This window comes from Lacerta agilis, chromosome 4 (assembly GCF_009819535.1).
Source record: "Lacerta agilis isolate rLacAgi1 chromosome 4, rLacAgi1.pri, whole genome shotgun sequence".
NCBI classification, from domain to species: Eukaryota; Metazoa; Chordata; class Lepidosauria; order Squamata; family Lacertidae; genus Lacerta; species Lacerta agilis.
In genome coordinates this window covers 75365381-75382172 of record NC_046315.1, presented here as the reverse complement: position 1 = coordinate 75382172, position 16792 = coordinate 75365381, and the positions used below count along the sequence as shown (strand labels likewise).

General features: G+C 42.0%; 1 protein-coding gene across 5 annotated transcripts in view; it reads right to left on the bottom strand.

Moving 5' to 3' along the window:
- Positions 1–348: 348 nt before the first annotated feature.
- The window catches only part of LIMS1 (LIM zinc finger domain containing 1), a 69477-nt gene continuing 53033 nt past the window's right edge, over positions 349–16792 (bottom strand). For 3 of the 5 annotated variants that reach the window (XR_004426496.1, XR_004426495.1, XR_004426494.1), the window contains exons 2-11: positions 16516–16675; positions 12118–12184; positions 8511–8631; positions 6951–7100; positions 5634–5784; positions 5094–5186; positions 3505–3553; positions 2516–2591; positions 1833–2033; positions 402–612 (exon numbers count right to left, since the gene is read on the bottom strand). Coding sequence is in view for 2 of the 5 variants with exons in the window: in XM_033147669.1 (XP_033003560.1) it covers positions 498–612; positions 2516–2591; positions 3505–3553; positions 5094–5186; positions 5634–5784; positions 6951–7100; positions 8511–8631; positions 12118–12184; positions 16516–16675 (982 nt within the window). In the remaining 3 variants the exon portion in view is untranslated. Of the gene's footprint in view, positions 613–1832; positions 2034–2515; positions 2592–3504; positions 3554–5093; positions 5187–5633; positions 5785–6950; positions 7101–8510; positions 8632–12117; positions 12185–16515; positions 16676–16792 lie in introns of all 5 variants that reach the window. The other 2 variants (XM_033147669.1, XM_033147668.1) reach the window with 1 other exon arrangement.

Genomic DNA, 16792 nt, shown 5'->3' with positions numbered 1-16792 from the left:
GCTGTGCAATCCTACATGTGTCTCCTCGGAAGTCCCACAGAATGCAATGGTACATACTCCCGGTTAAGTCTGTATAGAACTGCTGCCTCAGGGTGTTTGCTTGAAGAGACCATATGCTTTGCCAGAGTTTAGTGTAAAATGAGGTTTGGTCTATTTGGTGACGGGACCTGCTAGATATGTTAAATTAGGCTATTCAGCACCGATTGGGACCTTTTTCAGTTGCCCCTTACTAAGCAAATATACAATGTATATATCTACAAATTTATATACGTGTAAAATACAGAATTTAAATGGTTGGATATGAGGTTACATAACATGTAAAGAGTTTTTAGAGGTATACTGTCAAGGTAGCGAGGCAAACATTTTAATATGAAGCTAGTCATGCAGAGGAATACTCTCTCTTTTTTGCACTTAGGTTTCATAGACTCAACAAAAATAAGTCTGTAATATCACTTCCTAAACTTTGCACAGCAAGATGAGATCTGGAGAGGAGGACCTCACTTTCTTCCCAACGTCTCAGCCAATTTCTTCAGTCGCTTCTTGAGCTCCAGTGGGAACTTCTCATAGCACTTCTTGCAGACAGGCTTCATATCAAATTCCACAAACTTGTTTCTAAAATGAGCAAAAAAAAGGAGGGGGTAATGGGGAAAGAACAAAGTCTTAATGCAAATAATAACCTTTTCATAGGTTTGGCTGGAAACGAAATTATATATAAATTACTACCACCCCAAACTGAGTGTAGGTTACACTATTTTTTTAAAACAATTTTATAAAGACAGGGATTTCTACTAGTCCTCTAAGTAATCATAATTTAAATTCCCACATCTGAGGGGAAAGTGGGTGTCTTAGGGCGGTTTTACACATATCTTTATTAGTTTATGCTTCTGGACGTCATGCTCCCACACCTCACTTATCATTATATGCTGTGCAGCACAGAATAGTGCTCTGCAGCATTCACACAGATGGTGTCTTTAAAAAGTGCTTAAAAAACAACAACACGTTATGTTGCTTGTAAAGGCTATGGCTCTGAGCCCTAAAATGCACACCTAAAGTCACTTTTAAGGATGAACCGTGTTCTTTTAAATAAAATCATTATAATGAATCCATTTAAAATGTTTTTGGGGAAATCTTGAATCCAAAGATTGCCATTATTTCTTATCAGGTCAAGAGCTGGTCACAATGACGGAAGACTCTTTGGTGTACACATTGTGGAGGTGCATCTGCAAGAAGCTCCCCGGTCTAACGGTATCCTATGAGAGGGGTGGCAAAACTTTGTGGGTGCACAGGGTGGTATTCAACTAAATTTTACTCGGAGCAGGCTCACTGGAATTAAGGAACATGACTGAGTTAGGTCCATGACTTTCCAGAGGTCTACTCTAAGTAAAACTCTGTTGACTACCACCCACTATCTTTGTTCCCAGGGAACCTCCTTGGGATAAATATTTTCAAATGCCTTGGGATAGATATGTTCAAGTTGCCCCTCACCTCAGCCTCACTCAATAGCTATGTTCTAATAGACACAAATACAAAACAAACATCAGCGCTAGAAGAGTATGTCACCTAGAGAGCTCCATATGTGTTTTGGGGACCAAGGACTTGCATGTAAATTAGTCCAGTTACTCAGAATGAAGTTGCCCTTTTTCTGTGGTGCTCATTGGAGGACCACGTCTGCTGTATAAAAGTAAAGTAGACATTCATAGTCCCACCAACTTTTGCCTCTTGGGCCACCCACCACTGATATGCGCCCCTTGGAAAACTGCCCGGAAGGCAAGGGGCAGCAAAAGGTTTCTTGCCCCTGAAAGCTAAAAAGAAGAGAACTCCCTAAAACTGACCGAAAGGAAGGAAGGAAGGAGCGTAGTTGCTGGGAGGTAGGAACAAAGCATGTTTACAGGCAGACAGGCTTTTTCTTTTTGTGTTTGTCTTTATCCTTTGCTTCTCGCTCCCGTTTGGCGAGCCTCCTCTTAAATTCTTCCGGCATTTTCTCGTAACAGTGCTTGCAGACAGGTTTGAGATCGATTTCAACAAACTTGTCCCTTCACGGGTGGGGAAAGAAGGAATGGAGGAGAGAACAGGATAGATACAGGTGAAGCAAAACCAAGGAGAATTCAGCAGGAAACAGAAAGGGAGTTAAAGTAGTAAATATACTGATAGGAAAAGATGTCTCTATCACTTGGCAGAGGCTGCGTTGTTAATGGCTTCATCAGTGCAGGTGTGAGAAACCATCAAGTGCTTCCCCATTTCCCCATTAGCCAAAGTCTCCAAGGGCAACTCACAAAAGACAAAAAGCACACTGCATGTGTGCTACAATGAAGGAACCCTGTGCTCCAATTCCCAATGTTCAGGGATGATGGGAGTTCAGCAACATTGCCAGCAGCAAACAAACAATGGTTATCCAGGGTGTGTTAACCTGCAGAAACAAGCCACACTGCGGCTAAACAAACCGTGGTTTGACATCATGTACAAACGTGGCCTCATCACCGCTTCATGTATTATCAGGGACATCTGATAAACTTACTTGAGTGTTAACTTAGTGTTGCAAGTAGAGCACGCGAAGCAGTTCACGCACCATGCCTTGTTCAATGCCGACACAACTGAGAAAGAGGAGAAATGACAGGATTAGCCATCTGTTTACCAGCGGCAGAGTAGATTACATTTATCATCGCAATTCCACGGCAGGTAAGGTAAAAAAAGGTAAAGGACCCTGGGACGGTTAAGTCCAGTCAAAAGCGACTATGGGGTTGTGGCGCTCATCTTGCTTTCAGGCCGAGGGAGCTGGCGTTTGGCCACAGACAGCTTTCCGGGTCATGTGGCCAGCATGACTAAACCGCTTCTGGCGCAACAGGACACCGTGACGAAAACCAGAACGCACAGAAATGCCGTTTACCTTCCCGCCGCAGCGGTACCTATTTATCTACTTGCACTGGCGTGCTTTTGAACTGCTAGGTTGGCAGGAGCTGGGACAGAGCAACGGGAGCTCATCCCCTCATGCAGATTCGAACCGCCGACCTTCCGACTGGCAAGCCCCAGAGGCTCAGTGGTTTAGACCACAGCGCCACCCGCGTCCCTATATATATATTCCACAGCAATGCTTAAGAGAGTTACACAAAGTCTTTGAAATCACTATGTTGTTTGAAACTGCGTATTATTTACACAGTAGGGACATGGGTGGCTCTGTGGTCTAAACCACAAACTGTGTTTTTGTTTGTTATTATGGTATGTATTTTTTGTTGCTATATTGTAAACCACCCGTGAGCTTTGGATGAAGGGCAGTGTAAGAAAGTTTCAAATCATTTGCCTCACTCTATTTTGTGATTGCTGTTTTTTGACTATAAGCTGACTTGGAAACCCGCTATCAATGTGCATTTTGAGTATTTTATTTTGAACCGGACTTCAACTGTTATCTTGCAGTGTGCTTCTCCTTTCTTAAATCACTTGTATTAAATGGTTATTTTTTATTATTTTTAAAACCCTGAAATGAAGACATAAGCACATCTGCACACTCACCATCTCCTTCAATCACACGATTACAGTGGAAGCAAACATCACCAAAGAGCTGCGGAAATGGGGGAAATATTGCATAGTTATGCAAGTATTCATAAAACTTTAGAAAATGAAAATCAGCAGTTGGGACATATTAAAAACATATGCTTTCTCATTAGCAGAACAGATTAAGTAGGGGAAAAAATCTTTCAAGTAATTATGAGTTGATTATTATTATTTTTTTAAAAAAGCTACACTAATTTGGATTGAGAGAAACATGCATTTAATGGTGTTTGTGGAAGCTGACTTTCCTCCTCCCTCCTGCAGCCCCCCCCAAAAAAATGCTCCCTTGAGGGACCCTGATGAGTGAAGTGAGCTGTGGTACAGGAGGCTAAGGTGAAATACTCATTCCCCCCCTCTACCAAATATTCAGGGCTCCCCTTGGGTCCTTGTGTCATAGCCCACCTCATTCAGCAGGTTCCCTCAACCCCCAGGGGAGCTAGGGAAGAAGGGGGCCAGGAACTGGAGCCAACACATTCAGATATAGAAATAGAGCTATAGAGTTGGAAGGGACCACGAGGGTCATCTGGTCAAACCCCCTGCAATGCATGATTTTTTGACCATCATGGGGTTTGAACCCTTGACCTTGAGATTAAGAGTCTCCTGCTCTACCAACTGAGCTAGGAATACAAGAAGCTGTTTAACACCAAGTCAGACCTCTAGCTCAGTGCTGTCTGCTATACTGACTGCCATCGGCTCTCCAACAAGACAGATGGCTTCCTTTTGCGTGCAGTGTGTGCTCTGAGCTATAACCCCAAGTGATCACTTGGCGGTGCACTCTTAAACAGTGCACAGTTTAAAGTGAGCACAATGCACAGTATAGGATTTCACAATAGGTTCTCATGCAGTAGTCCACATCTGTACGATGGCAGCTGTTAAAAACAAGCACACACACACACAAAAAGCTATTAACAGGGAAAGGAGTCTTTAAACTTCAATGACTCTGTAATAATTTATTAGAGATCACTGGAAATGTGAAAGGATCAATAGGACCCATGAACACGATAAACACACACACACACAAACCTCAGGTGTAAAAGAAGTGACTACCGGTATATTCTGAATATTTTAGTCCATATTTTACATAATTCTTCTAATACGGTCATTAACCAGAAAAAAAATAATTTCTATGTGCAACGAAAGCTGAAATGAAAACACACACACAAAAATGCATTTGAATTCACAAATTGGATTGCCACACTGCAAAATATTGCAAATGTGCAATATAATTTTCCAGCTTCAAATTTAAACCAATTCTCCAAATGTGTTTTTGATGTGAAGAACCAATTTTTTTTTAAAGGAGATATTCCAATCTAAAAGTTTGCCTATTAAAGGTAGGCTATCATGGAATTAGAAGCTTTACAAGCAAATTGTTGTTCAAAACATTTTTCTTCACCTCATTAAATGCTGTATATCCACTGAATGTCAAATCTACATGGTTTGACACATACCAGCACTTGTTACGAGACAAAAAATGTCGACGTAGCGACGTTTCGGAGTTAACATACTAAAAGTCTCTGGCCGAATGTACAAAATGCAAGACGCAGCCATACCTGGTTGTAATGGGTCTCACAATACGCCAGCCCCTTCCTCTCATAGTGACGGTGGCCTAGGAATGGCTTCTCACACTTCGCACAAACAAAATGCTGCAGGGGGGGCAGGAAAAAGTATGGGTTACCTTCAGTTTTATGTAGTGATGATTCATCTGCATTAATCCCTGTGTGATCTTGAGCAAATAATTTAATTTTTGCTTCTTAACTCATTGTACTGGAGCAAGTTAAGTGTTTGCTCCAGAAGGCTGGAGCTAATTCTGAGGGCATGTGAGGAAATGAAAGGAAGGATTGTCCCATGGCACAAAGCAGAACTCCGGATAAAAAGTGTTGCTTTTAAAATGATTAGACGAGAGTTATTCTGGTATATTCCTTTGTACTTCCTTTTTTTTGTTCTCTTTTGTGCTCCTTAAAGAAAGTTTTTAAAAGTAAACTACCACAACCTATGAAATTACACAGAGTTCCCTATTTTGAGGACTCCTTTATCTGACCTATTATTATCTATTATTATCTAGGTTGTTGCAAGCAACACACAAGGCTCACCTCCACGTGCCACTGTTTGCCCATAGCGTTCACCACTCGTCCTTCAATTGGCCTCCTGCATGCTCCACAGATGGGGACGCCCATTTTGTCATGGCAAGGCAAGCAGTACAACTCCCCCTTCAGTTCTCGGGCGTCAGCAGTAAGTTCCTTTCTGTTCATGAGGTACCGAAAGAAATGTGAAAACACAGCAAAAGAAAACACAGGCATGCATTTCAACTTGTGGACACAGTGGCAAAAGAAAACATATTATTATTATTATTAATTATATATTATATATTTGGTTACAAACTGGAATGAACACCCACAGCAAAATATTTGGGAACTGTTGAGCCAGCAGCTGAAAACCAAATACAACAGCATGGAAGCTGCCATATGAAATGATCCTTGGGAAAACAAACCATTTTTCAGATTTAAACCCCATGGCATCCATTTCAAGTGGGGAATTCCTGTTGCACAAAATGAGAATCACCAAAAAGGGATGGCAAATAATGTTTTCGGTCTGTAGGCGCACCAGTGAAAATCTTTACATGGTCCACTCAACAGAAGGCAGGCTGTTCAAAGTGGTATCGCAGAACTCCTGCTGAGGTAAAACACATCTGGGCAAAATGAATACAACCCTTATCAAAAGTAAAAGTAACATCCTGCTTAGAGAATTAAAGAAGCAGGGGCCATGTGCCTCAGCCAAATTCCTCTCATCTCAATAGGTTATTTTACAAGTTGAGTGTAAAAAGCTGAATAGTTTATACTAGCTAGAGCCTCAGCTAGACCAAATTCTTCCCAGCTAAAAAGGCCTTGCTGAGGAAAGTCAAGTATGACCTGGGACTTACCGGTACTTCTGCGAAAGTATGTGCAGAATGAGTCCTACAACACTCACTCCAACTGAACACAATGGAAATTATTTGGGACCAGGCTGCAAGAGGTTTATAAATACAGTGGTACCGCTGGTTGCAAATGGGATCCGTTCCGGAGGCCCGTTCGCAACGTGAAAAGCCCGCAACCTGAAGCGCCATATCTGCGCAGGTGTGTGGCGTGATTTGGCGGTTGTGCACATGCGCGAAGCGCGATTTAGCGCTACTACGCATGTGCAATCGGTGAAACCCAATAGTAACCATTTCCAGTACTTCCGGGTCACCGCGGGACGCAAGCTGAAAAAACATTATATGAAGCAAACGTAGCATGAGGTATGACTGTATCTTACTCACTGGTAAATGTGGTAGGATTGTGTATTTGCATTCAGGCTTAATTATCAACCACTTTGATACTAAAGTTTCCATTCTAAAGATTTTTAAAAAAAGAAAAAAACCCAGTTCCTGTTACCCGCAATTGGCACAGTTGAAGTGATCGGGATGGTAAGGGTCATTCTTGAAGATGAGGGGTTGTTCTTCGATGATAGCATGGCACTTTTGGCAAATGTATTTGCCCATGCCCCTGGCTTTCTCCCGATTGTGGCAAGGACGGCAAAGGTGTCTAAGAGAGATCAAAGGAGAAACAGCAATGAAAAGAAACCAGGTTCCTAGAACTGGATTCTGTTTTGTTTTTAACCCACAAAAATGTAACAAGGGCTTTTGCTTCAGCTTTGTAGAAAAGAAACTAGCAATAATCCATAACACACACAAACCCCACAAAGCCTTACCATAAAGCAGTTATTTTTACTGGTCTTCTGGCAGAAAGTCACTCTCTGCCCCTAAATTTCTCAAATCTAATGTGCAAGGATAATTTTTGCCAATAAAAAACTGCTCTAAAATTATTTTGGTGCAGAACAATGATGTAGGCTCTGACCCGGTATTATAGCCTATGAAAATTGTCTCAGAATGCCATTACAGAGCTGAAGGTCAATAAGGCTAATAGCCCACAGCGAGTTAGGATCTAATATCATGATCAGATTAAATATATTAAAAAGTAGACGAAGATGGTGGAATATGCTGAACTTGCAAAACTGACCGGCAGGGTCAGAAACCAGGATGACTCGAGGTTTCAAAGAGATTGGAGTAAATTTGTGGAGTACTTAAGATTGAACCGAGGAAGCTTAAAAACACTAGTAGGACTGGAATAAACCTTTGACATAGTTTAATATGGATGTAATAAAAACTGCGTGACGAGATTGGACTAGAAAACCTGCTGACGTGGGGGAGGGGAGTCGTAGCTCGGCAGAGCAATGGTTAATGTAATTTGTGTTAGATGTTAAATTGGCTGTAATTTGATATATCTGGAAAAATAATAAAAATTTATTATAAAAATATATATTAAAAAGTATATTGTAGCTCTTGGATATTATGTGAGCATCTCCTTAGGACTGCTGGTTGTAGAACCTTTACAATGGAGGGAGCACACAAGCTGGGTTCTGCTCTTCCACATGCAGAAGTAATCTTACGCAAGAGCTGTTTCATATCTCACGCAAAACTATTGCTTAAAAAAAAGCAAAACTAAATCCAAGAACGATGTTCTGCTTGCACAACCACTAGCACACAGAGAAGCATGGGACTTACTTACAGCACTGCAAAAATTTGCAGAGCAACTGTGGCAATTATCCTTCCATGCACCATTCTTTGGTTCCAGCCCTGTACTTCCAGGATACAAATGTCACTCATTGATAGCCACTCCCTCAACGAAAGGTGGTAGGGCCAGTGTTTCATCTCCACAAAGTTGAATGCAACTACAATAGCCATGATTCCACAAAACCCGTTTGCAACTGCTGTCTTGGTTATAGTTTTGAACGTATATTTGAGGCTATACTTCCAGAATGCCAAAGGCTGGCCGCCATTTTAACAGCTATTGCGTTATTTTTGATAGGACAGAATCCTGAAATCGTTATGACCTTGCCATCAGTTTACAATGCTCAGTTGTCAAGAGTTAAGACAAAAGAAGTCGGAACAATACCTGCCAGCATTCTTCACAAATCCAATGTCTGCCAATACCTGTTGGCAGATATCACAGCAGAAACATTCTGGATGCCAACTGTTGTTCATAGCTTTAATAACACGACCAATAATGAACTCCCCTGCAAGTCAATAACATACCAGGATGTTTAAAAAAAGAGTTAATTTCAAATGCTAAGATGCTGGAGATAATAATATGGTGTGCGATATAACAAATGAGAGGGCAGATCATTCCACCAGTATCTGCTTAGCACTTCGCTGAATTCCTCCCAAAATATATGTGTCCTCCCGGAAGTAAACAAAGCAAAATAGAAGAAGAAGAAGAGTTTGGATTTGATATCCCGCTTTTCACTACCTGAAGGAGTCTCAAAGCGGCTAACATTCTCCTTTCCCTTCCTCCCCCACAACAAACACTCTGTGAGGTGAGTGGGGCTGAGAGACTTCAGAGAAGTGTGACTAGCCCAAGGTCACCCAGCAGCTGCATGTGGAGGAGTGGAGACGCGAACCCGGTTCCACAGATTACGAGTCTACCGCTCTTAACCACTACACTACACTGGCTCTCAACAGGCTCTCAATAGCAACAATATTTTTATATCCCAGTCTTCTGCCATGTTTCAACCTCAACAAGCAAATTCAGATAATTTTACCCAATGAAATTTATGTTCCCCAGTGAAATTTTGGTCAAGCTGAGTTCCTGAAATAATAAAGAGTACAAAGCAAAAATGAAACACAGAAATACAACGAGTGTTTGCCATACTTTAGAGTAGAATTCAGCTCGTTAATTTCAATGTGTCTTTTCCAAATGTGACTAACACTGGAGATCAGTCAACAGTTGCTAAAGAAGCTCCTAACCTGGAAACCTAAGTATTGTGGAAAACCGTGTCTAAATACAGTATCCTGTAATTTGGGCTTCCAATAATTTAATGCTCATGGTCCTTTCCTCCTTCCACTCAAAAAACAGGATGCCAATAAAGCCATTAAGAGGGCTGACAACAAGATGATAATGGACATGTGCAGAAAGGACTGGATTGTAATGGATAACAAAATAATAATAATAATAATAATAATAATAATAATAATAATAAATGAAGTGTCTTAGAACTATAGTTCTCATATATTTTTAAGATGCTGCAATTTCCCTCAGTTTGGGAGCCACCTCTCCTTTTCCAGCTCTGACATAAAACCTCCTTTTACCTTTCCAGATTTCACTGCTGCCTGCAGGCAATTCATATCGGGTGCCCATTTCTCCCTAGGGGTAAATTGACCGGGAGATTCCTCTTTCTAGGCATCTAAACACAATTGCCATAATCCAGGGGGCTTAACTGGTTGTAGAAGATGGAGATCTGTGAGTGTATGGAACACTTTCTCCTTCCAAAACGGGCAAGAACCAAGATCCACTTGGAACATGCAGCTGCCTCAGTGCAGTATGGAAAGCAAGATCCAAACTCCTGCTTCCTATCTAATTCCACCCCTCACATTAAGGCAGAGCTCTGACACTCCTGGAAAAATCCTACTCAGTTCTTTCTATAGCATTACTGAGACAACTCTCGGTTTCTTTCTGCTGACCTTTTTTTTTTTAAATAGGTTACTTCAGGAATCTCCCAGTTAGTCCCAGAAACAGCATTCCTGTGCCTGATGAACAGAATATTATCTCATTCTAATTAAGTTATTTGACCTGATGTTCTTGCCAAAGGGCACAGCAAGTGGGGGAAACAAGATATTTTCGTCTGGTTACTTTTGAAGGTTGAAATTCCTATTTAATAACCCTCACTTTGCTTTTAAGTGAAACAAGCTTAGGGAGGCTTAAGTGGGATTCGTTACATACCACAATCTAGAGACCCAGTTTAGCTTGCCATGGGGGTGGGCCTTAATTGTCTGTAGAATAGTATGGAGGCTCTCAGGCACGGATGCCACACAAAATACCACAGTTAAAGGCATTTTCTTTTGAGTATTCAATAGGGTGTAGGTTTGAAAAGTGTTTAGGAACTAAGGAAGTGTTAAGGATAATGATGCAATTTCCTGAAATGGGAATGTTTACTTACAGTATGTTAAATTACTGTGTACTTTTAACATGGGTTCCCCCCCCCCCGACAGTAGCTCTCTTGTGATTGGCTGATTGTGAGTCATGCAAGAGAGGCATTCCATTTCTGTTGTGACTGTTATTCCAGTAACTGTTGTTTTTAACTGCTTTCTGCTGCTTATATTTCTCTGTGTAAGGAGAATGGCTGCTGAGAGAGGTTTTTCAGGATACTGCTGATGACAGTGTTGTGTCAGTGTGATCTGCCTGAAGTGAAACAGACAGAGAAAGATCCCTAAACATTAATAGGGAGAAACCAGTGCAGGAACTCTCTGAAAGGAGCAAAGAGAATACTGCTGAAAGTGAAAGTAACCCCCCCCCCCAAAAAAAACCCTTCATAAGAAACTGTAAGGCCTGATTGAGCTAAAACTCTAGTGCAATTCTAAACATTTTTGTTTATATGTCTAAGGGGAAAGACTTCAGTCTACATTCAAGTGAGAAAATACCCATGTTTAAATAAGCATGAGACTGTAAATATATTCTTCTCAGTTATATGTTTATGAAAGTGAAGTTCTTTTGAAGATAAAGTCTGGACATTGTACAGTCGTACCTTTGAAGTCGAACAGAAAGCGCGGCTTGTGATTGGCTGCAGGTAGCTCCTGCAGCCAGTCAGAAGCCGTGGAAGCCCAGTCAGACGTTTGGCTTCTAAAAGAACGTTTGAAAACTGGAACACTCACTTCTGGGTTTTGATCATTCAGGAGCCGTTTTGTTCGGGAGCCAAGGCGTTCGAGATCCAATGTACGACTGTATAGTCTTTGCAAAGATGCTATCAATCACCTAGAATTCAGCTTCCTAGCTGTAAGCTATTCTGCTCCTTTGCATATCATCAAAATTTTATTTATACAACAGGAAGCGGCCTTAAGTCAGACCATTAGTCTATCTAGCTCAGGATTATCTGCACTCACTGTCTGTGTCTCTCTAGGATTTGAGTCAAGAGTCACACCCAACCCTACTTGAGATGCTAGGGCAGGCATCCCCAAACTGCGGCCCTCCAGATGTTTTGGCCTACAACTCCCATGATCCCTAGCTAACAGGACCAGTGGTCAGGGATGATGGGAATTGTAGTCCAAAACATCTGGAGGGCTGAAGTTTGGGGATGCCTGTGCTAGGGATTGAATCTGGGACCTTCTGCACTCAAAGCAAACACACTACCACTGAGGTACGTGGTAGCTTCTCAATCAGACAATGAGCCCTACAGGAGTAGAGCAGTCTTTCCACTACAAATGTTCGCCTTCCAACTCATGGAGGATGGTGGAGAACAAGCACCTTTGCTCATGCTTCCTTCTCTGTGTTACTCGCGGGGAGAAACAAACAAACGCCCGAAGCAGGCTTATGTTCAGATGAATACCATCTGGCCGCAGAGTCATCATCCTGGCAGACATGTAACAAAATCTTCCTTGTGTTCCAGACCTGCTTTGTTTTCTTTAAACAGCGTATTTGCCTCTCTCTCTCCCCCCCCCCCACGTTTGGATGTCCACATTATCTTTATAAAATATTCTAAAGTTTTATATATATATTTTCTAGAACTTACCACACTGATGGCAGCAAGGAGCAAAAAGCATCTGAAAGTCATGTTCGCAATATTTCCTTCCTTCAAACTAGAAAAAGTAAGACATAGAGGAATTAAGAGGAATACAGAAAAGTATAGCACTTCATGTTTCATACATATAAATGCCCATACAATTTCCGGGTTCTTTCAACTGTTAAAAGAGAGAGAGAGAGAGAGAGAGAGAGGATCCAGCGTGATTTTATGGCAGAAAGGAACTGAAACTCTGCTAATCCATCGGATTGTTTAACAAGTTCTGCTTGTACAGTATATTATTATGCCACAGGGAATGACTTGCACAAGAAATCTGGAATGCTGTGGTGGAGTTTATGTTAGATGGCTGGATTCTGACAGGATGCTCAAAAAATCTGGGCACGGAATCAGCTCTTAGTCACATTTGCTTTACTGGATCCAAATAATAAAACACCTGTGCTGGTAATCAGAACAGGAAGCACTTTCTGCTGGCTCATTATATCCTTTCTGTCCTCTACATTTCCTGAAACCGTATTGCAGGAAACACGTCTGTAAAGATGGGAATATGCATACCAACCATCTCTATAAATGGGCATACAAATCTTGATTCCAAAGATTGCAACCCCCACTTCAGCGTATGTGACAATGTACCGGTACTTATTATGTCAATCAGATTAACTTCCAAGTATGTGCGTGGGGTGGGCAGGTACCAATGAGACAGACTGCAACGTTTATTACAGAAATTAAAACATTTCAGGTTTCTCTCTGTGACGAAACTGCAGCCAGATCAGGACCCTGGGTGGATCTGGATCCTGCTCCCAGGGAAAGAGAAGGTTAAAGCACTAAACAGCTTAGTAGACCCAGATGGACCTGCAAAGGTGACAGGATTAAGAAAGGAGATGGTAAAAATGTTTTAGGGGATGCAGAAGAATGTGTGGGGAAAATTTGCCAGGTGGTCACAGCCAACCACCTTGGTGTCACAATGACATCAGGTGGCCTCCTTTTGTTTGCATGGGCAATCAGCTGATCAATGGACACACACATAGCTCCATATGCAAACTCCATGAGGCCCAAAGGTGTATTCAGCTAACCCATAGCTGACATCATACGTAACACCAAGTGTAAGGCAAGTGAGTGTGGATTGCTCAAAATGAACAGGGACCCCTGGTTTGCTTAATTTGGCCCACAGGCTGAAATTTCTCCATGCCTGCCATACCCTATTAGTCTAGCCTGGGATCACAGGAGTTCCTCCAATCAGGGGTCTAAATATTATGCTGGGCCCTGGAGATCCATAGCACCGTGTGACACAAGGCATATATTGAAAAAGTTCATACAGCTGCTCAATGGCAAATAGAGCCCAGTTATTCTCAATAACTTTTATAATTACATTCTAGTTTTTTTCTGGCTCATTATGCCCGATTTTCTGGCCAAGTCTACTTTCATCTTCCTCTTGATCTATCGGTGAAAGCTTCAAAGACCTGTAACAAATCCATACTTTGAAGTGAAGTTCGTTTGACGGTGACGTATGCCTAAGTTCCTAGTCTTAAAGGCTTCCAGGGGGGAATTTTGTCTCAAGTGGCCTGTAAGCTAGTTGCTAATCTCTATGCGTTTTGCTAACTTTTTGGAAATTCCCATCCTCCCTAGCTGAATGTGTTGAACAATTCCTTGGGGGCATCTTGGGGACTATTATTCCAACAGATAAAACAAATACACTGACAGTATTCATAGAGGCAGCAAGTAATTACACCCTACCAAGAATTGCTCAGAAGCACGTCCAATGGATTTTTAGCAGAATTTACTTCCTGGTAAGAGTGTTTAGGACTGAGATCTTGGTTTGCTAAAGTCGAATACAAAATAAATATGGGTTCTGGCATAAAGTGGGCTCTCTTGGTTCTTCAGTCTAATGGATGAGAAAGGAGATCAAAATGGTACAAAACGAAAGATAATGTTATCTCGTTCCGGGAACTTTAGTTCTTAAAATAAATGCCAAACACGGGATTTAGGAGAAATCAAGAGTAAGCGTTTTATTGCAATAAAAGGTCCAGGGAGTCATCTCCAAAAGACTGGACATCAATCACAGGTATCCAAAGGTTTTTATAGATTCTTCAAACGTTACATATTCATGCCTTGCATTAAGCATCAAGCCAATGAGTGTATGACAGCAACCCAGAAATCCAACCCTCTTGTCCCCAGAAGACTCTCTGAACTTCACCCTAGTTAACTGAGACAAGGAGATTCACTTCTGCTTTCTTGTAACAACCTTCTGCCCCTGTGAACTCTCCTTTCGTTGGGTCATTGTTTCATCTTGGTAAGCATATAAATCTCATTATGTTAGACTTGGTCAAACTCTACATGTATCTCAGATACCCAGAACATTCTGCAGACATCCTATTTCTCCCAACATCCTGACTCACTTGGGGACATAGGACCCATGACATAATTTATATCTTCTGCGGTCAGTCTGCCTAGCTAGATATTTCTGCTTAGTTCAGCTATAATGCACAAACTCTTTTAAGAAGCATTCCTTACAAGGTACAGTCTTAACGCATAAGCATACAGAATAAAGCAAAGGTGAGATTATATGTTCCCAGGTTACAACAATAATGGCATTCATCGAAAATGTAACAGAGCAACTGGTTTGCATGTAGAAACTTCCAAGTTAAATCCCCGGGGTCTCCAGATAGGGCTGTGAATGTCCCCTTGGAGAGCCGCTGCCACTGTGTAGACAGTACTAAGCTAGATGGACCAACAGTCGGACTAGGATATAGGGTAGCTTCCTACAGTGAAATAGGCAGCCTTTCAAATTATAATGTGTTGGTAATAAGATAGTATTGATAGTCATATACAAGGTAAGGTAAGGGGTGAGGAGGACCAAGTCAAAAGAAATATGCCATTCAACCAAACCCTGATTCAAAATCATTGCCTCAGCCTTAGAAAAATGAGCTGTAAAATCCCCAAGGATTGAACCCACAATGGAGGTAGCCAATGTGGTGCCCTACCATCATTCCCAACTGTTGGCTGTGCTGACTGGGGCTGATGGGAGTCAGAAGACCAACAACCTCTGCAGGGTGCCAGAACACTGCTTTAAGGAAAGTTGTGATCCGTGCTATTTTTCTAGAAAAAGAGGTGCTGGAACTCTCCATGAACGCTTCCCTTGTTATCCTTTAACGGCAATGGCGCCCACTTGAGATGTGCCCGAACTGAGTTATTTGCAAAACAGGTACTTTGTGAATGCACCACTAAAGAAATGACTTCATAGTTAACAGATGCATGCAAAGTTGATACACTTCTTTTAAAATTGTGCCCCCTTATTAAAAATATCTACTGTCCTGCATACGTCTTCCAGATTGCTAACTTCACCCATCATCACCTCAGTATTTTCTTGCAGGCTAAAGTTTTCTTATCATTTAACTATGCAGCACCTCTGGTAGTAAAGCCCATCCCAAACTATATTTGACCAGTGTGGTCAGTTCCCTCCCTTAAATCTAATCATGATGATGGGCATCTCTTAGTCGTGTGCCAACATTTCCTTGGACTTCCTCATTTACATCTAGCAAATACGTATTTGGTTTCATTACTCCTCTGGACATCTTGGCACTGGCACTCCTAATTTTAGCAAGCTCTTACGAGTGTTGCAGCATGCTCTGGCAAACAGCTGGAAGCTACAGGTGACTGAGTTCTGATCCCAAATGGTTGTATGTGATGTAGCAGATAGATTGCTAAACTTGGGCCTTGTAGACCTGAGTTCTGGTCCCTACTCAGCCAAGAACCCTCACCAAGTCAGTCACAATCTCTCGGTCTAATTGATCTCAATGGGTTGCTACAAGGTTAAACAGAGAGGCAACTTTTAGCTCTCTGGAGGAAGCACAGGGCAAAACTCTAGTTCATAAATAAAACAGAAAGTTAAAACCATAGATAGGCAAGTCATCACTCTGCAAATGGACATCTTTATTTACCCTACACAGTGCTGCTTTTTAAAGTTGAATTCTGTTGCCTGGTGCTTAGTGTCTAAACATGTATGTTGGGGCTGATTGAAAAGCTTTGTTTTCTAATAACTGCTACTCCCATCAGCCTCAGCAGCGTGGCCGACGGCTAGGGCCAAAGATCCCTCACACCTACTGTGGAGTCTGTAGTTTTAAGCTGGGCAGGTGTTCAAAAGATGCTATCTTCTACAATTTCATTTCAAACATGCTGGAGGTAGGTCCTGGCACTTAGAAAACAGGTTATAGGAGAGAGGTTGACCCCAAGTCAAGCACTGCAGTGGCCTAGAAAAATGAACCTGCATTAACTGCCCTCCCAAACGACACCGCAGTGAAGGAAGCAATTTCTGTGGCAAGTCCTTGGCCGACGTACACAAGCACGGGTTTGGGAATAGTTAACAGAGAAATGAAAAGACCACGGGGAACCAACCTCATAAAAAAGCCCTTCGGGGAACTGCTGGAAGCACTGGGCACACACGAAACACTGTTCGTGATACAGCTCGCCATTGCTGTTCACAATCTTCTCGGCAGGTGCGAAACCTCCCCGGCAGCGCTCACACATGGCATTGGCCAGAGCATTGGCCATGTTGCTGTAACGATAACAAAGAGCAAAGGGGTTAAGCACACAAGGAAGGTAGCTTTGCCGACCGTGCTTCTTTTTCCAATAGGCAGCTGTTCCAATTCAGCAGGAAAACACACACTTTTTC